The sequence below is a fragment of the Sminthopsis crassicaudata genome, chromosome 3, assembly GCF_048593235.1.
Source record: "Sminthopsis crassicaudata isolate SCR6 chromosome 3, ASM4859323v1, whole genome shotgun sequence".
In the NCBI taxonomy this organism is placed as follows: Eukaryota; Metazoa; Chordata; class Mammalia; order Dasyuromorphia; family Dasyuridae; genus Sminthopsis; species Sminthopsis crassicaudata.
Window position 1 is genome coordinate 441,508,852 of NC_133619.1, and position 26,818 is coordinate 441,535,669.

Consider the following 26,818-nt stretch of genomic DNA (forward strand, 5'->3'; position numbering starts at 1 on the left):
AGCCTTCCTGGTGAAACAAAAGTATGCTTTCCCTTGGCCCACATACTGTTCTGGTCTGCATTGTTGCCTGTGCAGTAAATACTGAAGGCACCTACCTTACATGACAGAAGGCAAAGGTTAATTCATTTCAATTCAGTGTAATTCAACAAATATTTGTTGATCACCTTCTATAAGCATGCCTGCTGGTGGAAACAAAGAGACATCACAGGAGCAAATGCTTGAAGCTACAAGGAACCTCTAAGATCAGCTTGATGAGGTTTAGATTTTGGAGTTCCCTTTAGTAAGGAACCAAATGATAAGGTCTAGATTTAGGGAATCAAAATGAGATTAGGGTCTCTGGTGGTCAGGGAGTTAAATGATAAGGTCTAGTGGCAGATTTGGGGTTCAGGGAACCAAATGGAGAGGTTTGGCTCTCCCCTTGGGATTCGGTACAAGAGTAGGGAGCTTTGGGGACTCCCTTCTGGTGGTACAGAGGTTCTGTGTAAAAGAATTTACAGACCCAAAAACCTAGATTGATAAAAGAGGTTTATTATAGGGATTGGAAAGTAAGATTAGAAATCCTGACAGAAAGGCATAAAGTTTGGATAGGGAAATAGGTGAGAGTAAAGAGAGGATAACACTGGAAAAAAATATTATTCCAGTGGGCAGAGGCTCTTTGGCATATAGCATGGCATAGCCTAGCATGGCATGTTTGGAACCTCTGCAAAGAGAGGATTTTAGATTGGCTCTTTTATAATAGGAGCTTTGTCTACAAGCTGAAGAGGGCTAGTGGGTGGAGTTCTACAAGATGGCTTTCAGCTTGGGCTGGAATTTGAATAGAATGAGTTTGTTGAATAGAGTTGGAATTATTTTACTAGATAACTGAGTGAAACTGTCTGGTTTCCCTTGGACGAGGTCCCTCACTGAGGAAGAGTTGAAGGAGATTTTCACAGAACTGTGATTGGAATCCAGATCTTGTGGTGATAAAGCTAGCACTTCTTTTTTAGTTCCTCTTGGAGGGGAAATAAGTCCTTATCATCTGAAAAGGGAAAGTCAGGTAACAATAAGAATAAAAATTAATTGGGGGATGGACAAAGGGAGAAGGAATACTAGAGAAATAATTGCAAGAGTTAGGCTGTAAGAAATTTGGGGAGAAAGAGGTCACTTCCATCTGGATGATCAGGAAGTCTTTCTTAGGAGGCTACCACTTCAATTGGCCTTTGAAAGAAGAGGACCAGGAACTCCAATAGAGATAATGAGATAAATCCATTCTAGGCTCAGGGGATAATGCAAACAGAGACTTGGAATAGGAGATGGCAGGGCATGAGCAATAATAATAATGTGCATGCATGCACATCTGTGTGTGTGTTCTTATATGCATGTACATCATACATATGTGCTATGTGTACATGAATATATGCATGTTTGTATATATATCATGTATATACATATTAAGAGGTATGTGTGTAGTCTGTATTTAAAATAAATGTTAAATATGTCATATAAGGCATATATAATATATTTAATATAAAGGCAAGAGGTACACACACATACATACACATCTCTTCAGATCTGCAAAACATTTTCCTCACAATAACTCTATGAGGTAGATAAGTATTATTATTCCCTCACTTTAAAAAATGTTTTATCAATAAATATTAAAGATTTACCATATAATAGGCAAGAAAATATTTTCTAGATAAATTTTGATTTTTTTACAATAAACATTCCCTAACAATCATCTTATTATATATATATATAATTTTTTTTTAATTTTAAAGGGTTGAACAGATCTGTCTGTTAGAGTGACCAAAAAAGAGAAGAATGGTTTTTCAGCATCATTATTCATTGTAATTTATATGAATTATGTTGTCTTCATTTATATTGTTGTTGTCATTGTGTGTGTTCTCTTGGTTGTGATTTCTTTGTTTCATATCATTTCATATATGACATCCTATGTTATTCTGAATTCTTCATACTTGTCATCCCTTATAATGTTAAAAATAGTATAGTTAGGTGGCAATGGATAGAGTGCCAGGCCTGGAGTCAGGAAGAGTCATCTTCCTGAGACCAAACCTGGCCTTAGACATTTATTAGCTGTGTGACCCTGGGCAAGTCACTTAACCCAATTTGCTTCACTTTCCTCATCTGTGAAATGAGATGGAATAGGAAATGGCAAGCCACTCCAGTATCTTTGCTAAGAAAACTCCATATGGGGTCATGAAGAATTGGACCCGACTGAAAAACAACTGAACAACAACAAAATAATGTAAATAAGTCATTAATATACTTAGATTTGATCAGCCATTTCCTAATCAGCACTCACTCTGTTCACAGTACTTTTGTTTTAAATATTATTGTGAATATTTTATTATAAATGGGACCTTTCTTCCTATTATTGACCTCCTTGGAGTATTTTTCTAATAATGGTATCAATGGATTAAATGGGATGAACATTTAGTGATTTTTCTCAAGTAACTTCAAATTATTTTCCAGAAAGGGTGAAGCAATTCATAATTCCATCATCAGCATATTAATGTGCTTGGCTCCCCACAAACCTCTCTTATCCACTGTTTGTTTTTTTGGACTCTACCATTTTTTTTAACTATAAGAAATATAATAGATGTCAGGTGATAACTGAAGCCATAGAGATGAATAAAATCACTAGGAGAGGGGAAAAAAGAGGCCCAAGGACAGTATTTAGGGTATTTTTTTTGGAGGGAAATAAGAATGAAGAACCAATAAAAGATGAAAGAAAGCCAGAGAAGAAATTGGAGAGGTAAGGTAAGAAGAATATACTGCAACATCACTCAAATCAAGATAAGAAAAAATAATGGTGGCTCGTCCATCATATCTACCTGCAGAGAGGGTGAAGAGGATAAAGACAGAAAAGTTTAGACCAGTGGTTTGCAACCTGAAACCAGTGGAACATTGCTTTGGAAAGGTGTCCACAAATTCATATGCTAATAAATAAATAAGGAAGCATACCTTTTGTTAAATGAATTTATCTCAGATAAATTAATGTCATGTTAAATGAACCTCAGAATATGTATTACTATTTTTAAAAATGTTTAAATACTGTTGTAATTTGTACAATACAAATTCCCTTAAAAGAACTGCTGAATTCATAGTAATATTTTATAACATTTTCTCAATCAATAGTTATTGTTAATAGAATTATATTATGTAGAGACTCATGAAATTTTTTTTTGACATTACAAAAGGGGTCTGCATTCTCCAAGTGGGGTTGAAGGAGGCTAGTTCTGTTTAAACACTAAATATTAGAGTTGTTATGCTTGAAAGTCTTTGGGGAGGTATATATGGATGTGCTTTCTCATTATGTTGTCCTTTGTATTACACCAAGGGTCCACTATTAAGTTCCGTTTGAGTGAATTTCACAGATTTGTGACTGTTTATTTGGTTATTCAGTAAAATCTATCCCACCAACCAAAGGACTGATTACCTAAGAGATAGAAAGCCAAGAACTAGAATAGATGTAGAAAATAATCTCAGCTAATTGGTGTGTGCATTTCACTTTAGTCTCAGTTTCCTTTTTTTTTTTTAAATAACCAGCTCCTGTTCATCACACATTAACTTATTCAGCGAGATTTTATATTGAATGCAAATCCCTAGAGCCTCAGAACAAGTGTATTTTGTGTGAACATAGTATTCATCCTCCAGAAATATATAAGTATGTAAAAGGAGCCCAGTTGAGAGTTTGCTAAATGCATATTTGTATATCTATTTCATAGGATCATAAAAGCATTGATTTAGAGGTCTCAGGAGCCTCAGATCATCTAATCCAACTCCTTCATTCAGTAGATGAGGAAAAATGAGTAAATTGGCCCCAGATTTGAGCCCCAGATGCTCTGACTTTATATACAGTGATTAAACAGCCTCCCTAAATATATAATAAAAGACTTATTATGAATCTCAAGAGGTTTTATTACTAAACATCTTTAATTATTACCCTTATAGCCTATTCTATGTGAGTTAGAGCTCTGAACCAAGCCTTATCCCTACTATTTGTCTAACTCCTTTCCTCTACCTCACCATGCCACTTACACTACAAAATTTACATCTTTGAAATCTCCTTCAGGACCCTTCCTAAAACTTGTGCACAAGCCATTTAGCCCTGTTTGCCTCACTTTCCTCATCTGTAAAATGAACTGGAGAAAGAAATGACACACCACTGCAGCACCTCTGCCAAGAAGTTCCCAAATAGGATCACAAAGAGTCAGGACACATCTGAAGTGGATTTGAACAAGAGATGATAAGCAGGATGAGTGAATTATGACAATAGAAATAGAGAAATCTGGAAGGAATAGAAGGTTTTCCTATCTCACCTCCCCCAGCACCCAGCCTAATACATCTTGTCTTCTCTCCAGTGTTGTGCCACTGCTTCCTTGGTTCTCCACTTGGCTGTCCGGCTACTTCTTTTCTGAATTATCATCACAGTCCTTTTACCATGGTTCTGCTCTAGCCCCTCTTCCTTTTTCTCTTTTTATCCTTTCTCTTGGTGATCTTCTCAAGTTCTATTTCAAGTTCCTGAGTGTCAGACATCTTGCTTTAGAGAGCCTGGGGGACAGACAGAAATAGTAAGTAGTGTCAGATGTGGAACTGTACTTCAGAAGGGACTGAGAAGGGCTCGATATGTAGATTTGGGGGACTTCTGTTTGGAGATAATGAAATCATCAATAAAGAGACTGCAGGGATGAGAAGAGTTAAGACACACTCCTTAAAGAGCAGTCTAAAATTCTATTTTTTTCAGTCATTTTGTGTCTCACTTTTCATGATCCTGTTTGGGATTTTCTTGGCAAGAATGGTTTGCCATTTCTTTCTCCAACTTATTCTACAGATGAGGAAATGGAGGCAAATACTATTAGGTGACTTACCCAGGATCACACAGCTAGTGTCTGAGGGTGGAGTTGAACTCAAGTCTTCCTGGCACTCTTTCCATGTCACTATCTAAGTACCCTAAATTCTATGATCCTGAGTGATTATAATCCTAATAATGAACCTGATCTTTATAATTATGGCTGACATGTATATAGTGGTTTATGATTTGCAACATAATTAGTAAATATTTATGAAGTACCTACTATGTGCCAGGTGCTGTGCTAAATGCTAAGGATACAAAAAGAGACAAATGCCAGTCTCTTGACTCTAATGAATTTCCAAATTGATGATGTAATATAATCTAGAACATTTTATATACATCTTCTTTGAACCTCACAAAGACTGACACATTATTACCTTCATTTTACATGTGAAGAAACTGAGGCTCAAGACTGGAGTCATATATGGTTAGGAAGTTTCAGAACTGGGATCTAAATCCAGTTTTTCCTGACCCAATTCTGGCTTCTTATTCAGTATACCATGTTTTCTATCATATCAATTGTGCAAATATTAAATGCCCTATAATTCAGATAAGAATATTTTAGTTTTGCTCCCTTGTAGCTCAAGAAATCCTTTAACTCCCTGCCCTGGGCTCTGGCTGGAGTTGTTTCATTAATGTAACCAGAGTTACTAGAATAACTGGTACTAACATCATTGGCCATCTTCCTTCATTTACTCATTTGACATACATTTATTAAATTCCCATAACAAAAACAAACAAAAAAAGTCCCTGTCTTCCAGAAGTTTATATACGGAGGGGGGAGAGTACTAATAACTGGGGAAATCAGAAAGACTTTATGTGCAAGATGGTATCTGAGATGAATAAAACTAAGAGTTCTGAACAGGAGGGAATGGATTCCAGACTTAGAGAATGGCCAGGTGAAAAGACAGAATATTGAGTTTAGGGAAATGGTAATACAGTTTGACTGGATCATAGAATATGTAAAAGGAATATCACAAAATGAGTCTGGAAAGATACTAGACTTTTGACCTTATTAGAAATAGGAAAGTTTTGGGAAGGAAAGGGTTTAGAAGTAGGAATTATGTGTTCTATTTTGAGACACTAGTAAGATAGCCAGATGAAGATGTCTAGCAAGCATTTAGTGATACAGTACTGGAGTTCATAGGTAACATTAGACTGGATCTATAGATTGTGGAATTACTTGCCAAATTAAAATCCTTTTCATTATAGAAAAGAGAGATCAGGACAGAGCTTTGAAGAAGGACAATTAGAAATAGGCAACCACCCAATGGCAACCTTTACATGTATCCTAAGAGGCCCATTCGAGCTATATGAGTTCATACTTGACAAAACAAAGTGTTAAATTCATTCCCCTAAAAGATTCTAGTACTTTTGGGCAGAATATGCAATTGCCAAAGTCATAATTAGTCATATTTTTTAACCTATTGATTACATGTCTCTGCTGCCTTGAGTTAAAAAGCCATTGTATAAAATTAGCCCAGAGTAAAGCCTATGGAGAATTTTCATAAGAATCATTTATTTGCTCACTACTCTAACATACCCAAGGCATTTTATTTTTTTGACAAAAGATCTAGCTGCAAGGAGGAAAAAGAAATGCAAGATCTTGTTGACAAAGCTAATGTCATACTTAATGATAGACCCATAATTTTTTTTTGGACAGGGCTATTGCTGTTAAAAGGATTATATAATATAATCCTACAGCTGTATAGACAAAACTTTGGAGCCCCTATATTCAAAAGAAAGGAATCCAGCTTCTAGCATTGTATGTTTCTTTTTTTTTTTTTTTTTTTCTCCCTGAGGCTGGGGTTAAGGCCCAGGGTCCCACAGCTAGGAAGTGTTAAGTGTCTGAGATAAGATTTGAACATGGGTCCTCCTGAATTCAAGGCTGGTGCTCTATCCACTGCGCCACCTAGCTGCCCCACATTGTATGTTTGACATTATTTTATTTTACTATTCAATTTAACAATTCAAATAATTATTAAGTGCCTTCTATAAATGAGATAGCATGAAAAAAACTATCCCGGATTTCAAGAACCTTGTATTCTACTGAGAGCAGTAAACATTCCCATATATGTAAACAATTGATCATTTGAGGGGAGAGAGAACACTAACAACCAGGTTATTTGTTTGTCCTTTATTCTTAAAGAGGACCATTTCATCAGGGAAGTAGTGCCATGACATGCATATAAATTGGATTTAAGTGAGGGAGGGCTGTGCAAGGTCATCTTCCTCACTTTCCCCTTTAGAACCAGTAGCCAGATATAGATCAGGATGACTGGAGATGATCCTGGATGAAATGGGAGCAACCCAAACATTTAGTTGGGTAACCCAAGTTGAGCATGAAAGAAAGCTAAGGCTTCTAAGAAGTGGTAGGTGCAGAAGGTGTGGGACTCAAAGAGACAGTCCAAACTCAGAAGGACAGTCTGTGCAAAGGAAGATAAAAGGCTGTTTGGATAATAGTTAAATAAGCTAGTTTAGTGGGATCATAAAATATATGCAAAAAAAGCAATATGCAAGAAGTTCAGGCCTCTGTACCATTTCCTGATATCTCCAATGTCTCTGACATGAGTCTGAACATCACTCCAACTTCACCTTTCTCTTCTCAGCCTGTTCTCTGTGTTATGTTCCCTATTTGAAAACAAGTTCTTTAAGGGTAGAAATTATTTTCCTTGCTTGTATTTATATCCAAACTCATTTCACAGTATCTGAAACACAATAACTACTTAATAAATGCTTTATCCATCTATATAGTATACCTTAGCAAAAGCATGTAAAACAACCATACATTTATATTCCTAGGTTTTTTTTTAAAAACTCATCATTGTTATTGGAGTGCATCAAAATAAGATGAAATAAGAAAAAAAAAAAAAAAAAAAAAGCTTGAATAACCAAAGTTATGATGACAAAATAGATGACTGTGGAGCTAGCTTGATTATCATATCCCAAAAATATGTAAAAAACACAAGTGCTTCTAATTTCTAATGACTCTGATGTTTGAACCTGATGTTAATTTTTTTTTAAAGTTCTGATATTGCCAGCAAAATGACAGTCATTTACGAATAAAAAAACAGTTTAAAAAGAGAGTGTAAGGTTTTCTTTTTCAAGGCAAAACCATGATGAACTCAAAGAATCTTCCAAATGGTTTAGATGAGCAAAAAGGAAAGTGAAAACTGCTGAGAAACATCTTGTAAGATGAATTATAGTCCCCAGTAATATTTCCAGTCATAATACACACTGATAGCAAATAACCCCCATCTTTTCCCTAAGCACTTTGTTTATAATATTGTTACATCCAGTACCAACTTGATCAGAAATGGATTTTTTTTAAAACAGGTTTAGCTATTTTACTACCCTTAGGAATCATACTTAAAATGTAATTCTTTTTGAAACAGTGACTAGAATGAATATCTTAGAGTCAGGAAGATTTGAATTCAAATTCTGCTTCAGACATTAGTTATTTTGACTCTGGGCAAGCCACATAACTTCTTTCTGCCTCAATTTCCTAATCTGCAAAATTAGAATAATAACAGCATCTACCTTTTAGGGTTATTGGGAGAAACAAATGAGATAATATTTATCAAGCATTTTGCAAACCTTAAAGCTTTCTACAAATCTTGATTATTGTTTTGTTAATATAATTTTAAAATATTTTACCACACAAATTGGACTGAAGTTTTATTTAACGTGGAGAATTTCTCCAAAGAGGTTAGAAACAGAAAGGTCCCATTTATACTAAAATATTCATAAATTATGCTTTTTTTTATGGTAACAGAACTAGAAGCAAAGTAGATTGCCCGTTGACTAGCGAATGGCTAAATCAATCAGTCAATAAGCATTTATTAGCAGCCCTCTATGTGCCAGGCACTATGCTTGACTTTGAAGATATGAGCAAATTGTGATACATTAATATTAATTGAGTATTACTGAGCTGTTTTTTTTAAGACAAATACGAGGAATTAACAGAATCATGAGATAATTTATGAAATAAAATAAGGAGTTTAAAGAAAACTATTCACTTTGACCACAACAATGGAAATGGAAAAAACAGTAAAGCAAAGCTGAACCTTTTATGATTATAATGACTTAGATGAACCTGGAAAAGAACTAAGAAAATATATCTCCCTTCCATGGTTGCAGAGGTGGGGAATAATGGCTGTGGTATATTTTTTTTTCTTCCTTTTTTTCATTTTTATTCCAAGAGATAGCTAGAGGAAAGGAGGAGTATATTCATAAATGAATTGTAATGTAAAAGAAAAGGCATCTATTTTTATAAGCATAACTTGTACCAAAAATAATAATAAACAGTTTCACCTTGATAATAACTTTGAAAGCTATATTAGAAAACATATTAGATAGACCAGTAATGAGCTGAACCAGCTACACCCAGCAAAAGAATTCTGGGAGATGACTATGAACCACTACATAGAATTCCCAATCCCTCAATTTTTGTCTGCCTGCATTTTGGACTTCCTTCACAGGCTAATTGTACACTATTCCAAAGTCCAATTATTTTTGCACAGCAAAACAACTGTTTGGACATGTATACATATATGGTATTTAATTTATACTTTAACATACTGAACGTGTATTGGTCAACCTGCCATCTGGGGGAGCTGGAGCGATGGAGGGGAAAAATTAGAACAAAAGGTTTGGCAATTGTCAATGTTGTAAAATTGCCCATGTATATATCTGGTAAATAAAAACTATTAATAAAAATAAAAAACATATAACAAATTATAATTTTAAAAAAAGAAAATATATTAGAAAATTTTGATGACAGCAAATGCTGGGTGACATGCAAGTTGTACAGTTGTTAAAATCCTGCAGATATTCAGGAAAAGAAAAACTTCATCAATGATCGCAATATTCTGGAAATTTTCTTTAGGGATATTGGGAGTCGAAGTAGTCTTTGAAAGAAGGTTAAACTTAGATAAATGGAATGTAGTGGAAAAGACATTCCTGCCTGGGGAAAGTGTGATTGAACAACTCAACCCACTGTGGTAAACATAAGTACATTCCTTTGGTTGGAAGGAAAAGGGGAATAAATAAAAGTGAAGTTTGAAAAATGGGCAGGAGGCCAAATTTTAAAGGGCCTTGAATTCCAGGCAGAGGACTTTAGATGACCCTATAGGTGGAAAGAAGCCACTGAAATCAGTGTCAATTCAGAAGTAATATGGGGAGAAAACCCCACAGTGCTAGTATAAAAAGCAGCACTAGTATTACTATTTCTAATCATTATTGTCACTTTTTATTGATGATAGTGATGATGATGCTAATGAAACCACATAAACAATAATAGGTCAAGGCTTGCCCCAAGTTATATAAGAATCCCTATTAATAAGTCATACATGCAATTTCCTCTGTGTGTAGCTTGAATATATCTATGGCAACAATATAATTAGAGTGTTCCCTTGCTTTCATAGGAATGCTCCAGAGACCTTTCTTTACTGCTGTGATTTTGCTTCTGGAGCAGTGGAGCTAGTAAAGGTATCTCTTTTATTGCCTTTATAGTTTGAGAGTCCCCCTCCCGCCACCCCCATCCAAAGCCTTCAGTACTGAGATAAGATGACATCTGGTCATTTTAAACTGAGTTTTTGTTATTTCTGAGGAAAAAAGAATACTTTTTTCTGAAGATATCAACCAATTGTTCTGATTCAATTTAATTTTTTAAAAGTTTATTAAGCACCTATTATTAATTTTGTAAATGAGAGACAGTATAATATGGTAGTTAGAGAGCCAGCTTCAGGATTGGAAAGATGAGAGTTCTTTTGCTGCTTCTTGATCCATTTTGGCCCGGGGCAGAATAGCCCTGAGCTAGCCACTTAACCTCTGACTACCCAGGACAACTTCTTAAAACAGTTAAGTTTCAGAATAGGTATTCATCTTCATAGAGTGAATTTGCTTGCCAGGAGTTCCCTATACCTGTGAACGTATAAGTTCAGTCAAAAAAAAAAAATATATATATATATATATATATATATATATATATATATATATATATATGTATATGTATATGTATATGTATATATATATATACACACACACATATAAACACTGTGCTAAATACTGGAGATATGAAGACAAAAATGTCACATTCTACTGGGCATACAATATGTACATATATAAATATAAGGCAGATTGAAAAAGAAGAAAGCTCTAACAACTGAGGAAAGAAGGAATCAGGAAATACTGATGGCACGGTAATGAATAGAATATAGGGCCTGGCAGCAGGAAAAGCTGAGTTCAAATGTAGTCTCAGATACTTACTGATTGTTGTGTGGTACAGAAATGGTGAAGGATCACCATTTAATAAAAAAGCTGGAGAAGTCTCTAGAAGTAAAGCAAAGTTTATTGTATGTTCTGGGGAGAATTGGGCTTCCCACCCCTTGCAGACAATCAAAGGAAGGAAGCATCTCCTGTGGACAGGATTAGTACCTTTAATCCCTAAAACAAATACCTCCTCCCACCACTGACCCTCATCCTCATTGGCCAAAAGTCTTACAATCTAAACACCAGATCTACCCACAAAATTCAACTTGACCAGTAAGTACATAGTTGCCCATATTTGACTGAAATAAGGAGGAAATGATGTCATAGGAGGATAGCAGGAAGGGGATCAAGTATATCCTTGACTCAATCCTCAAAGTCCTTCAGGCCTACTCAAACTCTGAAGTAGATGAAGCCTTACTCAGTTTTCATAACTGTCTTGAAAGATCTCACCTCATCTCGTTCATTGTGTAACTGGGCAACCTACTTAACTTCTGCCTCATTCTCCTCATTTATATAATAGTATCCATCTCCTAATATTGTTGGAAGGATCAAAAAAGATAATTGTCTGACTCTTGCTAGTCTCTACATAAATGTCAGCTATTATTGTTATTATTTCTTGAGGCAATGAGGAAGAATGGGTTGCATTTCTTAGGAGACAACTAATAGGCCAGTTTAGCAGGAGCATTAATACTGATGTGAGCAGACTTTTAAAATGGAGCAACTGTCAGGAGGTCTATACCTGGAGACTTTGATATGCTTTGGATACAAAATAAAACACACATCATCCTATCTTCTTATCCTTGAACAGACCACATAGTACCCTTATTGCTCTGGCCTTAATTCGTCAAAAAATAAAAATAAATAAAAAGTAAACTAGGTTAGAAACATCTAGTTGCAAGCACTAAAATATCAAGGTCTCCATGCAAAATTAGAAAGGAAAAAAAAAAGTTACGAGTGCCAGTGTCAGAAGACAAAGCCTAAAAACATTATCTATAGTTGATGAGAGTTAGGTAAGGGGTACCTAGATGAAATTAGGGTTAATTGAGGTCTAATGGCAGTTTCGGGGTACAGGGAGTCAAATAGAGCTCCCCTGCAACCCTTTTGGATTCGGCCTAATGATACAGAGTTAAATGAGGTCTAGTCGTGGTGCAAGAATCCCTTGTAAAGGAATTTACAGACCCAAAAACCTAGATTAATAAAAGAGGTTTATTTGGGATTTGGAAGTAAGGGTAAACGTAGAAAGGTAAACGTAGCCAGGGCCAGGCTAGCGCCGGGTGGACAGGAACCCTGACATGGCTGGCGTAAGGATGCCATGTTTGGGGCTCCTGCAAAGAGTGGGCTCCAGTTTCCCTCTTTTATAACGGGGGGCTTTTGGTGAAGGGGCCCCGTGGGTGGAGTCCCAGGTTGGCTCCTGGTGGTTTCGACCAGGGGTAGAATTGAATGGAATTCTATGGGTTTTTATATAAGGAACTGTTTGTGCTGGAGGCAGGGAGTTGGGGAAACCAAAGCAGATCATTAGAGTGGAGGCTGGGACAGCCCAAGTTAGCTCAGATCCAGTGGGGGCTGGCAAAGCCCAGATATCTCCCATTAGGATTCATGGGGGCTGGGAATTAGAAAGGAATTTTTAACCCATATCACAGTGATTATGATAATATAAACTAAAACAACCAAAAAAGAAAGCCAGGCTCTACTTAATTGCAATGACCATTTTTGGTGAGGATAAAAAAATGAGGAACCATATTTCCTTTCTCTTGAGAAAGAGATAAAATGACTGCAGGTACATGTGATCAAATGAGATATTTGTAAAGCACTTAGAACAGTGACTGGCACATAGTAGGTGTTATATAAATTAATTTTTATTCATTATTATTGTTATCATTATTTTGTGCCATCAAATTCAGTCACTTCTACTTAACTTCTGTCAAAAGGAAAAGTTCAGTGGGGGAGGAAGGTATCGTTCAATGATAAAAATATAAAAAAAAAAAAAATAAGGTTCTCTAAACCATTTAAAAGCAAGGACAGGAAAAGGGGTGGGGGAAGAGGCAAAGCCTGAAACAGTGAATAATCAAAGCCTTCATAATCTTTTACTGGGGAGGAAAGTACGCAGATATGTGATTTTGTGAGAAAGTGCTGGTGTGGAAATTTCTCCCCACTACTACAAATGAGCAATTTAGAGTCTAGGGTTTTGTTTGGGGGCACTGATAAGTTAGGAGTAGCTGGCTGGTACTATAGCTCAGAGTGCTAGAGTGAAAGTCAAGAAGGCTCATCTTCCTGAGTTAATATCTGGCCTCAGGTATTGCTAGCTGTATGACCCTGGGAAGTCATTTAACACTTTGCCTCAGTTTCTTATCTGTAAAATGAGCTAGAAAAGGAAAATGGCAAACCAGTCCAGTATCTCTGCCAAGAAAACATCAGATGGAGTCACAGAGAGTTGGACATGACTGAAATGATTCAACAACATTTTGATATGATCACAGAACAACGTTGAATCATAAGCCAGACTTTATTCTAAGTCTTCCTAATTCCAAAACTGATCCTCTGTCTACTACTCCAGGCTTTCTGTTTACAGTTATCAAGGGTAAAGAAAAGTTAGGATGTTATGCTACAGTTCTCTTTTATTGTCCTGACTCAGTTTCCCTAATTATCCTGACCAGTCCTGACTCAGTTTCTCTGCTTCAGTTTATAATTATCAGCTCAAAGCTCAGTTTTGCAAAACCTCCCCTCCTTCTTTATCAGAAGATTTAGTAAGGATAAAAGATCTTATGTTTTAGAATATCAGAATGCCTCTCCCCATCCCAAACTATTGGAATGTCAGATACCGTCTTATCAAGATGCCTCTCCCCCTTGTCTGGGTGCCTCCCCCTGATTATGTCATCCCATCCTGTCAGAGTCCCATTCTCAGCACCCTGACTCTGCCCCTGTCTCGATCTACTCCCTGAGTCTGAGCCATGTGTATGTAGGTCATTGAGAACTCACATTGTTTGCTGGATTCTTGGAGACAATAGTCTCATTCAGCCCTGGGACCAAATCATGCATCCATTTGGTCTCAGTATATCTCTCTCTTTTAAATAAATTATTAAATATTCTCTAATCTCTATCTTGCCTTAGTTTCTCTGGCATTACAAGGAAGCAGTGACTTGTTCACCAGATCCCATATTTTTAGGGTATGCTTTTTGAAGACTTAAGGAGATAATTTTAGAAAAAAAAAATCAAATATTAAATACTATTTTAGTAAGTAAATAGTAAATACATGAAACTTTTTAGTGGGCTAAAATATATTTACAAATAAGAATTTTGATAATTAAATCTGTCAATCATGAATTTAAGGGAAAATGCAATATTTGGAACAATTTTGTAATTTTATCATATAGTCAAGACAAGCTCACTGATTCCTTCTTCCATTTAGTCAGCAAGAATTCATTAAGGACCACACTTGGGCAAAAATGTTAAAAGTCAGGAAAGTTCGTCTTTAGGGTCCTAGACTATACTTTGACTTCCCTTTCCCCCTAAATTATCAACTTGTAACCTTTGTATCCAGTGCCCAAATATCCTCTCTATTTTTCTCCTACCCAGTGATGTGGATCTAATTCTTGCTACAGTATAAATAATTGTGTTAATGTGACATTTTAATCTCAGAACCTTATGACAAAAGGATGGAACCTATGATACCTCAAATACAAGGAGACTAGCTTAGAAAAAGCTGGTTGAGGCTCAGGATCAAAATCATATCATTTGTGGTTAGAAGCCTGGTCAGTCGTTTTGTGAGGCCAGGCTTTTTTAGCACAGAAAATATTTTATTATGAAAGTGAATTGACAAACATCATTTCTGATATCTAGATGGAAGAAATAGGAACCCAGGCCTATAAATTAAGTGTTTCTTAATTCTCTGAGAAAAGTTCCTCAGAAGGAATAAAAAAAGATTTGACCTTTTAAACAATAGAAAGCAACAAAACAACCCCACTGAAGGTCTGCTTAATAACTTTGGAATTCTTTCTCTTTTTCCATCATGACAGTCCCACTCAGCCTATAGCCCAGCCCAGTGTTCTGCCTTTGTTCATGATGTGTGTGATGATGGCTTATCCTACCCTTTTCCTGATGGGATCCTAGATGTCATTCTCCTAGTCTTTGTGCTCTCTTCTATTCATCCTGACAGGTAAATGAAGACTAAAGGGCAAAGCAAATATGTTAAAGCTTTTTTTTTTCTTATCACTAGTGGTTTTCAGGAATATCAAAGTGAAATGACAATTCTTGAATTTATTATTTAGCAAGCTACATTATGTATAATGTGCCTTCTTTTAAATGCAGTCCCCCCCCCCTCCCTTTTCAGAATTTTAGAAAGAAACTGGTCAAACTACTTCATTAGTGAGCTTTCTGTCACTGTCAAAATGAAGTGAGCATATTCTGGCAAGACACATACCTATTAAAAGTGACAGTGCTTCAAGGAAATTACAAATTCAGAAACAGCCTAATAGGCTGGGGGGGGGGGGAAATAGGAGGGAGATGAGCATGGGAACAGCAAGTTGTTCTTGGAGATCAGAAACAAACATCCTGATTTAACATCCTACCACAGTTCAAAAAGAGAGGCCACAAATCCACATGGGTTCACAAAGGAGGAGGAAAAAGAAAAAGAAGGAGGAGGGGGAGGAAAAGGAGGAGGAAGAAGAAGTGGAGGAGGAAAAGGAGAAGAAAAAGAAAAGAAGCAGCAGCAGCCAGCAATGGATTGTTTATACTTGTCAGTTTAATTCACGTGGGATCTGTTAAAAAATTTAGCTAAACTTCTTGTTAGTATGGTCTGTGAGGCAGAAAAAACCCTATAAGAACACTCGAATTTATTATTTAGTTGCCTTTGTCATATCTCACTGTGTTGAGAATGTCAAGGTAAGCATGTGGGAAGTTTCTTGAGATTTGCATGAAATAGAGACTGACATGTTCAACAGATAGCAGAGACATATGCTTAGCTTGAATTACATCAGGTTTGTGATCATCTTCCATTTCTAAAGAAGCTGCAGTTTCTGGTATAAGAAGCTTGGTCCTTTCTTATACATTCTATCCGTTTTTAACTTTTTCTTCAGAGATGATTACTTAGTTAAAAGAATGGCAAACTGGACTCAAAAAAAGACTCTTGTGTAGACATAAAATTCTTATGCGTTGGAGCAAGGGAACATTTATGTGGATCTACTAGCTATACGTTAGCCTTGTGAAGCTGCTATTTTATCACAGTGTCCTTATATTATTTCTTTCCATTAATTGACCTAAATGGTGACTTTTTCCAGGAGCTAGCTGAATGATACAATCTGTGTTATTTTGCCTCCCAATATGATTAGTCAAAAGATGAAGCAGGAGGATAAGAAGGAAGACTTTCTGTTCCCTGTATCAAGTAGGAAATGCTTAAATTCTAGATAAGAATTAAGAAAGAATATTTGAACTTATTTTGTCCTAAATAATGATTTGGCTTGGATGTCAAAGAACAGATTTAAATAGATGTAACAGAAAAACTTTTTACAGTGAAACATACTGATTTTTTTGCCTAACGGGGAGACTTTTTTTTTAATGTTCATAGTCTGGGTCATTCAGGATTCTGTGATCAGATAAGAGAAATAGACTACCTGGTTGTTTAAAAAATCTCAGATAATTCAACCAGGAACAGCTAGGTAGCCCAGCAGATAGAGCACCAGCCCTAGAGTCAGAAATCCCTGACTTCAAATCTAACCTCAACTACTTCCTAGCCTTGTTACCAAAGGCAAATTGCTTAACCTTGTTTACCTCAGTTTCCTCATTTGTAAAATGAGCTGGAGAAGAAAATGGCAAACCACTTAAATATCTTTGCCAGAGCCACAAATGGAGTCACGAAGAGTGAATGACAACAAAATTCCACCAGGTCCTGAACCATTAAGCCCAGAAAACTTGCTGTAAAACCACAGTTTTTTATGAGAAGAGCTTACCACATTCATTTACTTTGTCTTTAGTCCAGAGAGAGCCAAAGCAAAATAATGGGCTCAGGTAAACGAGGAGAAGAGAAAGAAAAATTTCATTTTCTTTGTTTCCATTTCTCACCATCCTTAGAGCCAATTTGGGAACTTCCTTGTTAACCAAAATGAAAAGAATTCTGTTTATCTTTATTCACAGTCTTCAGTCTTGTCCAATTCATTTCAATTCAACAAACAATTATCAAAAACTTAGTGTATGCAAATATAAAAATGTGATAGTCATTGTACTCAGGGAACTTACATTCTACTGGAGGAAAATGACCTGTTTGCAAGTAAACTCAAAGTCATATGCAGTAAATTTCAAGACAGAGATAGTGCAAATAAATGGAAGATCTGGAAGGGCTCTTGTAAGAGGTAATACCTGAGTTGTGCTTTGAAGGATACTTCCCTACAAAGTCTGGAATCTAAAGTAATAGGTACTAAAGGCTGAGGGAAACTTTGGGAAAATGACTGAATACTGGAGTGTTTAGCTGTTTGTTTTTCATTTTAGTTCTCTATGAGGTTTCTAATCAATAAGTTCATGCATCATATTTTTCTAATATATAACCTCCTAAGAGTGAAGTGGTGTTTTAAAATGTAAGGCATGTGTTTTTTAAAAACCAAAATTATCATTATCAGAAGCTGTGGAAAAACACATAATTTGAACATAGTCTATAACAGAATAAGGCAACCCCAGAAAACCCTTCCTTCTAAGCTTACACATACTAAAGTCCCTTCCTCCCACTACCATTACATATTTAAAAAACAAACAAAAATAAAACCAACAAACCATATAATTCTTCACTTAAAATCTGTAAAACTCTTTAGTTAATTCTGCTGTTCTACCCATAGCCCTCTTTCTTTTGTGTTTCATAATTAATTTCTCAATTTCAATACAGTTGAGCTCAACAGTTCAGATACAGATAATTCTTTAGTCTACATCTCCATTCCTGTCCTAACAATCTCTTTCCAGTCTTATAACTTCTGAACATCATCTGAAGCTTAACCACAAATTGAATTCATTAATATACCAAGACAAGAATTTCAAATATTCTGGCTACATTGGAAATGGCCACTTGGGTACTCACAAAGTCACAGAATTTTAGAGTTAGAAAGGCACCTTAAAAGCTATCAAATTCAACCAATAATTCAACCAAAGCAATCCGGATTATAATGTAAATAACAAGTATTTTGTCCATCCTCTACTTAAAAGATTTTTTGTGAAGTCTTTGCTTCCCACCCTGAAATCAATTTATATAACTAGTAGAGTACCTTTGCTGAGTTGAGAAATATACAATGTGGAAGATGAAAGATACTTTAGAAATGATCCAGGCCAGCCTGATCTTTTTACAGACCCAAAGAAAGTAAGTCCCTTGCTTTTGACCACATGGCAGTTACCAATATAACTTGACTAGAACCTGAGCATAGAATTTCCAATTTAGAAATCCTATCTGCTACATTTGCATGGTATTGCAATTTTAATTGGTAGAGTGTCCATTAAAGAAGTAATATTTCGTAGGTATTTAACTTCCAAAGTTCTGCTGAAGATAAGAACTCATGCCATTTTTAAAAATCAAGTAATTGTATTTCATCGATTTGTTGACCAAATACAAAGTAAAATGGGTAAACAATGAAATTCATTCCTAAGCTTGAATGTCTCTTTAGTCTAAAAGGAAGGGTAATTTAATTTTTAATTTTTCTTTAGGAATTTAGGATTTTCTTTTTAGCATTGTGACAATATACTAAAATATCAATTTCACTTAGCAGTATTTTACACTGGATAATGTTATAACCATTTGTACCATCGTAGTATTCTGATTTTTCATAGAAGTCGAGGCCCCTAGACCTAGGAGGTTGGGCCCCTGTGGCAGGGTAAGAGTCTTACTCTTTACTTAGCTTGGCCATGCAAAATATCAAGGAAAAGAAATAATATACCAACTCCAAGTAATTTGTTTGACTCCCTTAGACCTATTTTTAGTAGTATGGTAGGTGTAATGACCTACATCTCAGAAAAAAATATTATTAATATATAGTAGAAATCAATCCGTGAGCATTATTTTAAGTATTTGCTATGTGTCAGCCACTATGGGAACCTGCTTATCCCTTGCCTTTACAGAACTTACATTCCTATTGAAAGAGCTTTGGTTTCCTCATCTATAGATGATTTATAATTTATACACATATGTGTGTATGTATATATGTGTGTGAGTATATCTATATGTATGTATGTATGTATGTATATGTGTGAACTGAGTGAAACTGTTGAGTGATGAACTGAGTGAAAATTAAAGCATCATTTTTTTTTACTTTTTTTCCTTTTTTTGTAACATGGTTAATATGGAAACAGTTTACATAATTTCATATGTATAAGTGATGTATTGCTTGCAAGCTATTTGGCAATTCTATTGCATTACCCATTTCTGGGTCACAGTTCAAGAATGGAGAGGAGCACTGTCAGTGAAGAGAGATTGGAAGCCCCTGAGAATAGCATTGATTGTAATCCCAAGAGATAGGAGACCCTACTGAGTAAGGACCAGAGTGATGATTAAGAGAGCAGTAATCACATTTCTCCCCAGATCTCACACCATCTTGAAAGTACTAAAAACTTTAAAAAACCCATACTATTTGGAAAACAGCACTGTGAAATTGAAACAATACTTCTCTACCTTCCTACATTCTAGCAACAGGACCCAACGTTAGCATAAAGTTCCAAATCAAGAAAAAAAGAGCCCGATCATAAAAAAGCTTCTGTAGTAAAATAGAAGATCAAGATACAAACTCAGAAGAAGACCATGAAGTAAAAAACTACAAACAAAGTCTCAGAGAAAAATGGGAATTGGACATAAACTCAATAAGAGACAGGTAGGAATATAAGATTACCCTGGGGTCAGGAAGATATGAGTCCAAACTGGCTTCAATGATTTATTAGCTTTGTGACCCTGGGAAAGTCACTTAGCTTCAATTACCTGCACCCAAAAATTTAAAAAGAACAGTAGAAGAAAGATTAGGCAAAGAAACAAAGGCAAAAGAAGAAAATTATTTTTTAAAAAGACATTTAACAGCCTGGGAAAAGAGACACAAAAACATATGGGGGGAAATGCCACTTTAAAAATACAATAGCTAAATGAAAAAAGAGGTACAAACATCACTGAAGAAAATAATTACTTAAAAATTAGAATTGTACAAGTGGAAATCAAGAAAGAATCAAAGTTAAAAAAAAAATTTAAATAGAGGAAATGTGAAATATTTCATAGGAAAAATACCTGACCTGGAAAAGAGATCAAGGGGAGATAAAACCATGATCAAAGAAAGATGTAAGACATCATATGATATGTAAGAAATTATTAAGGAAAACTGCCCTGATATCCCAGAGCCAGAAGGTAAAATAGAAATTGAAAGAATCTACTGATCGCCTCCTTATAGAGATTCCAAAATGAAAACTTCCAAAAATTTTATAGCCAAATTCCAGAGCTCTCAGATTAAAGAGAAAATACTTCCAGTAGGCAGAAAAAAAAAACATTTAAATAATATGGAGCAACAGTTAGGATCACATAAGTTTTAGCAGCTACTACACTACACTAAAGGAGTAAAGGGCATGGAATATGATATTCTGGAAGACAAAAGAGCTGGAATTACCACCAAGAATAACCTACTCAGTAAAATTCCTTCAAGGAAAAAAAATGGATATTTTATGAAATAGAGGAATTTCAAGCATTCTTGTTGAAAAGACCAAAGCTAAGAAAATTTTACTTTCAAATGTCAGATTCAAGAAAGGATATAAAGGTAAACATGAAAGAGAAATCATTAAGGGACATAAAAGGTCAATATGTTTATCTTTCTATATGAGAAGATGATACATATATCATCATCTTTTTTCTTGTTATTTTTCTTCTTTTCTCTTCTTTGCTTTTTTTCTTTTCTTCTTCTTCTCCTTCTCCCTTCTTCCTTCTTCCTTCCTTCTTCTTTCTTCATTTTTGCTAAAGCAATTAGGGCTAAGCGACTTGCCCGGTATCACACAGCTAGGAAATAATAAGTGTCTGAAACCAGACTTTACTTCAGGTCTCGTGCTTTATCCACTGCACCATTTAGATGTCCTTACATATATTGTCTAAGAATTGTTTCATTATTAGGATAGTTTGAAGGATTCTGTGTAGAAAAATAATGTGAAAATGAGAAGATTGTTTTCCAGATTTCAAACTATATTCCAAAGGAGTAATTATCAGAACAATCTGGTACTGGCTAAGAAATAGAATGATGAATCAGTGGAATACATTAGACATACCATATACAATAGTAAACAACCATAATAACCCATTGTTTCATAAATATATAGACCCAAGCTTTGGAGGTAAGAAGCTTCTGGGAACACTCTTGTCAGTTCAGCAAAAACTAGGCATAGACCAACATCTTATACCATCTATCAAGATAGAATCAAAAAAGATAAGTGAATAGATAAGTGACTTACTTATAAAGAGTGATATCATAAGTAATTTAGAGAAGCATGGAAAAATGTACCTGTCATATCTGTGGATAAGAGAAGAGTTTATAACCAAACAGGAGATGGAGAAAATTACAGGAAATAAAATAGGTAATTTTCATTACATGAAATTAAGAAGTTTTTCCACAGACAAAATGAATACAGCTAACATTTGAAAGAAAACAGGAAACTAGGGGAAAACTTTACAACAGGTTTCTCTGATCCAAAGCAATCCCAATAGACTTTGAACAGAAAATGCCATCTATCCAGAAAAAGGTCTAAGGAGAATGAATGTAAATCAACACGTACTGTGTTCACTTCTTTTTTGATCTCTCCCATAGTTTTTCCTTTTTGCTCTGATTTTTCTCTCCCAATATTATTCATAAAGCAATGTGTATTAAAAATAAATTTGCTAAAAACAAAACAAAACAAAAACAGGTTTCTTTGATAAAGGCTTTATTTCTCAAATATGTAAGGAACTGAGCCAAATTTATAAAAGAGCCATTCTCTAGTTAATAAATGATTTTGAGAATAAGAAATTAAAGTTATCAATAGTCACATACAAAATGCTCTAAATCACTACTGATTAGAGAAATGCACATTAAAACAACTCTGAGATATCACTTCATTCCTATTTGATTGGCTAACATAGAAAACAAAATTGAAAAGTGCTGGAGGAAATATGGGAAAAGTAGTACACGAATGCACTATTATTAACAGTATTGTGAACTAGTCTAACCATTCTGGAGAATAATTTGGAACTACACCCAAAGAGCTATAAAATTGCGCATACTTTTTGATCTAATAAAACCATTTAGAAATTGAGGGGATGCTCATCAGTTGAAAAAACGGCTGGACAGGTTATAGTATATGATTGTGAAGAAGACCATTTGAAACCATCCTGCTCATCATTTATTATAGCACAATAATTTTCTATCACAATCATATACTATAACCTGTCCAGCCATTTTTCCAACTGATGAGCATCCCCTCAATTTCCAATTCTTTGCCACCACAAAAAGAGCTGCTATAAATATTTTTATATAAATAGGTCCTTTCCCCCTTTTCTTTGACCTCTTTGGGATACAGACCTAATAATGAAGAAAATGACAAACCACTCCAATATCTTTGCCAAGAAAACCCTAAATAGGATCACAAAGGGCTGGACATGACTGAAATGATTGAACAATAACAATAAAACAGTAAAATTAATAACAAGCCATTGGAGATTGCTGAGGAGTGGATCAATGATAATAACAGTATTTGTGAAGATTAATGTGACCATAGCAAGTAGGATGGTTTGGTTCAGAAAGAATATGGAATTAGAGAGATTATTTTAGAAGTTTGTTGTTCAGATGGGATAATGATGACAGGTAAAGGAGGCAACAATGAAAGTGGGAAAAGAAAAGCTTGAGAGAAAGAATAAAGAAGGAAGAACCTATAGGATCTGGTGGTCATGGCATATAAGCACATAAGCAATATAGAGGAGATGACAAATTACAGCCTCTCGGGGGCTTCCTAATCTTTAGAATGATGGAATCAAACTAGATGGTCCCAAAGGTCCCTTCCAGCTTCAGATATATTATCCTGGTAGCCATCTGACCTCCAAGATTTTGAGCTTTGGCAACTGATGATACAGTTTACAGATAATCATAAGGAAGTCATGGATTTGTGGGAAAGAAAGTCATTTTGGAGGAAAGGTGAGCTTGGTCTGAGACCAAGAATTCTTGACTTTTTGTGTGTTGTGGATCCCTTTAACTATTTGGTAAAATCTATGAACTTCTCAAGAAGACTGTTTTTAAATGTTTAAGGATTATAAAGAAAACCAATTACATTTAAATAGATTGATCAAAATAAAGGGGGGAAATCCATTTTACAAGTTTACAAAACCCAGAGAAATAACTCTGTTTTAGACTTTTGAGCTATGAGATAATAGTGGCACAATTACATCCCCTACTTTGTAAAAGATTTTACAAGCAGAAGCACCCTGCAGTTTTTCTTTTTTCTTGCCCTGCAGCCAATTAATTTTACTGTGGTTATTGGAAAATATCTATGTGATTTTTCAGTACAGCTTTGTTAGATATTCTGCAGAAACCTCTACGAAGCCACCAAATAGCTCTAGTCACTTGGGTGGTCTCTGTAGACACTGTAGGCCTCTGTCACCAGTTAAATTTCCTTTGAATCTGGTTATTTCATATATGTGAATCCTGCCTTCCTTTTTGGTAAAAGCAATTTTTGTTTTCATTCTTGATCGTGTTTGTTGTTTATTTTTCTGTGGCCTTATAATGAGCTTGATGACAGGCTTTTCATATTTTGACTACAAAATGCAAAGGTTTACTCTAGCAGAGAAAAAAGCAAGATGAAATTGAATACGGCATCATGCTTTGTCTTTAAAGGATGCAGGGCGTGGTAAACAGATTGTCCAAGTTACTGAGACCTGGAGGAATGTTGCTATTTCGAGACCACGGAAGATATGATCTCACTCAACTTCGTTTCAAAAAAGGTATAATGAGATCCTTTTTGTTACCTTGGTGATTTTGCATATTTGTGTCTTGAAGAATGTTTACCTTGATTTTACTCATCTTTATCTCCTGCTTTTCAGATAGGAATTTAAATTTCCACTTTTCATAACTATCTTCTATAGGATGCTGTTTGTCTGAAAACTTTTACGTTCGAGGAGATGGTACCAGGGCATATTTCTTTACAAAAGGTAAGAGGTACATCCTAAAAGGATACAGTTGGTTGGGAAAAAATAATTCTTAATTTCTCTTTGTGGGGAGAAAAATTCGAAAGTTATAGTATTATATAAGTAGCATAATGTCAAATAATTGATTAAAGGTCATCTTCCAGTGTTTTTAAATGTTCTAGTGGGAGTTTAAATTGAAAGGTTTAAAAATTATATTTTAAAATATTTTTTCCAAGTGAAATTGGCCCACCCAGCCTTATTATTTCATCATAGCATCTCCTGCCAGATGATGTACATTGGTCCACAGTTGGGTGTTGTTAGCATGAAGCAAAAAGAGTTGATAAAAGTATAGAGCCAATCAAGAGAGTTTTATTCATATGAGTCCCATAGTAAATGACTTGTCTCATCAGTTTTTCATTCTAAACTACATTTTTGACAGTGATGTACTAAATGAGTATTAAATGAGCCTTGTATTCAAGGATTTTCCCAGTCTTTTGTAAATACATTTAAATTGTGGCATAATTGGGCCCTTTTATTAAGTGGAAACTCTAAAAATGAACATTTATTAAAATATCAAAAATGGTAAACACAGTAGTTCCTGTCCCTTTTGTTTGTGCTATATCATACCTCCTTATTGCGTTTTATTAATGCAAGTAGGATGTATGCGTTTTTCTTAAGCCTTTTATCCTCATTTGTACCCTAGAGGGGGTGTTTTGTGAAAAGTTTTGTTAAAGGATAAAAATCTGGATAGTTAACTGAAGCAATGATGTGTGACTATTTTCTTGTCCTTAATTGCTTGTCATACTTTTGCTTTTCATTTTTGTGTCACAGGGGAAGTCCACGATATGTTCCATCAGGCTGGGTTACATGAAAAGCAGAACCTGATTGACCGTCGTTTACAAGTTAATAGGAAAGAAAAAGTGAGAATGCATCGAGTTTGGATACAGGGCAAATTTCAAAAACCATTGTATTCATTCCATAATGACCCTGATGGTCTCATTCCTGGGGTTTCTGCTGGTTGAAGAGTGTACTTTTTCCTCTTTGTAAATCAAGATCACCCCATGCAAAGGTCTCTTCAAAAATTCTTCCTGAAAGAGCAATTAGAAGCTAGAACTGAAATATCATATTTGATTCTCTTATCATGGGTGAGGCCTTCCATTAAGCTCATACATATGTACACATATTAAGTGATATGGATTTATTTACTGTATTTGACAATTTTTTAAAAAATCAGTAAATGTGAATTGCTTCAGCATGTTTGTTTGTGTTTGTTACTTCTAAGCCTTTGTCTTTCTTTGAAAATGGTTAAAAAACAAAATATTACCCATTCAGCTTACTGCAGTAATTGAGATCACTTGAGAAAAAAAAAAAACAAAAAAACACAATAGTCTACCTATTTTAAGAAGTAGAGACAATCATCTGCTTTATTTATGCCATTGGGTTCAGTAATCAGTTCACAAACATATTCTAGCTGTGCTCAGTTGTCATCTGTCACCAAATAGGCATCATATCTGTTTCCAGGGAAATTCAGGAAAAACCCAAGGTTTTGCTCAAAGCTATTTTTTTCTCTCCTAATTCCGAGACTATCTGGAATAGATTTTGACTTTTTCTTTCCTTTCCTGTGTATCTGCTATTTTGCTCTTGTGACAAGTGGCCCATCCTCGGTGTTGTTTCTAAATGTTACCAGGTACACAGATTATTGAATTTTTTCTAAAACAAATATAATACTTCTGAAAATGTTAAAAGAATTTAAAATTTCAGCATACAAAAATGAGATTAATTATATGTTTTTCCAACACATATTCATTCTATTGCAAGGCATGCAAATGAAGTAAAAGACCCTGTCCACAAGGAGTTGTCGTCTCTTTAGGAGTAGTAAGATTAAAGAAATGTAAAAGGCTGAAATGACAGATTTAGACTAAGTATGAAAATTGGTCTTATAAGCAGTGTTAAGTAAGAACTCATGTTGTCTGGAATGACTAGGGAGAGACCTGAACTAGACTCAAAAAAGTTATTTAATATTTTGATAGGTGACAAGGATATAAGAAGGAGGTGAATTTCAGCATGAATATAGTATGATTGGACTAGCCTAGATGAAGTTAAGGGGCTTGTGTCAGGTAACATTGAGAGAGATTGGAAGAGACTGTTATAGCCATCAAATCAACCTGCATGTTTTACAGATAAGGAAATAAAAGGCCCCAAAAGTTTGTGACTCACTCAAGTCATACAGACACTCAGAATTAGATAATATGATTTGAACTACAAAGCTATTCCTTTTCCCCCAGCATCACTGCAGCCTGCTCTTTCCATGTAGGTTGGAGCCAGATGTCAAAAGACCTTGAAGCTAAAAAGTCAAGATTTTATCCTATAGGCAACTGAGAGGCATGGAAGATTTTTAAGCTTAAAAAAACAAAACAAAACAAAACAAAAAAAAAAAAAAAAAAAACAACCCAGGATTGAAAGGATGCTGTAGAAAGATTAATCTGGCAGTGGTATGCAGAATAGATTGAATAGAGGAAAGATTGTAAATGAAATGAGGACAGCCTTGACTGGTTTAG

General features: G+C 35.1%; 1 protein-coding gene across 5 annotated transcripts in view; it reads left to right on the forward strand.

The window, feature by feature from the left end:
* METTL8 (methyltransferase 8, tRNA N3-cytidine) overlaps positions 1 to 25,512 on the forward strand; it is a 118,613-nt gene extending 93,101 nt beyond the window's left edge. For 4 of the 5 annotated variants that reach the window (XM_074303136.1, XM_074303138.1, XM_074303137.1 and 1 more), the window contains 5 exons: positions 10,285 to 10,348; positions 15,145 to 15,284; positions 23,971 to 24,077; positions 24,219 to 24,284; positions 25,092 to 25,512. In XM_074303136.1, coding sequence (XP_074159237.1) covers positions 10,285 to 10,348; positions 15,145 to 15,284; positions 23,971 to 24,077; positions 24,219 to 24,284; positions 25,092 to 25,282 — 568 coding nt within the window. In that variant the 3' untranslated portion in view covers positions 25,283 to 25,512. The remainder of the gene's footprint in view (positions 1 to 10,284; positions 10,349 to 15,144; positions 15,285 to 23,970; positions 24,078 to 24,218; positions 24,285 to 25,091) is intronic. The other variant, XM_074303140.1, reaches the window with a different exon arrangement.
* Positions 25,513 to 26,818: the final 1,306 nt, after the last annotated feature.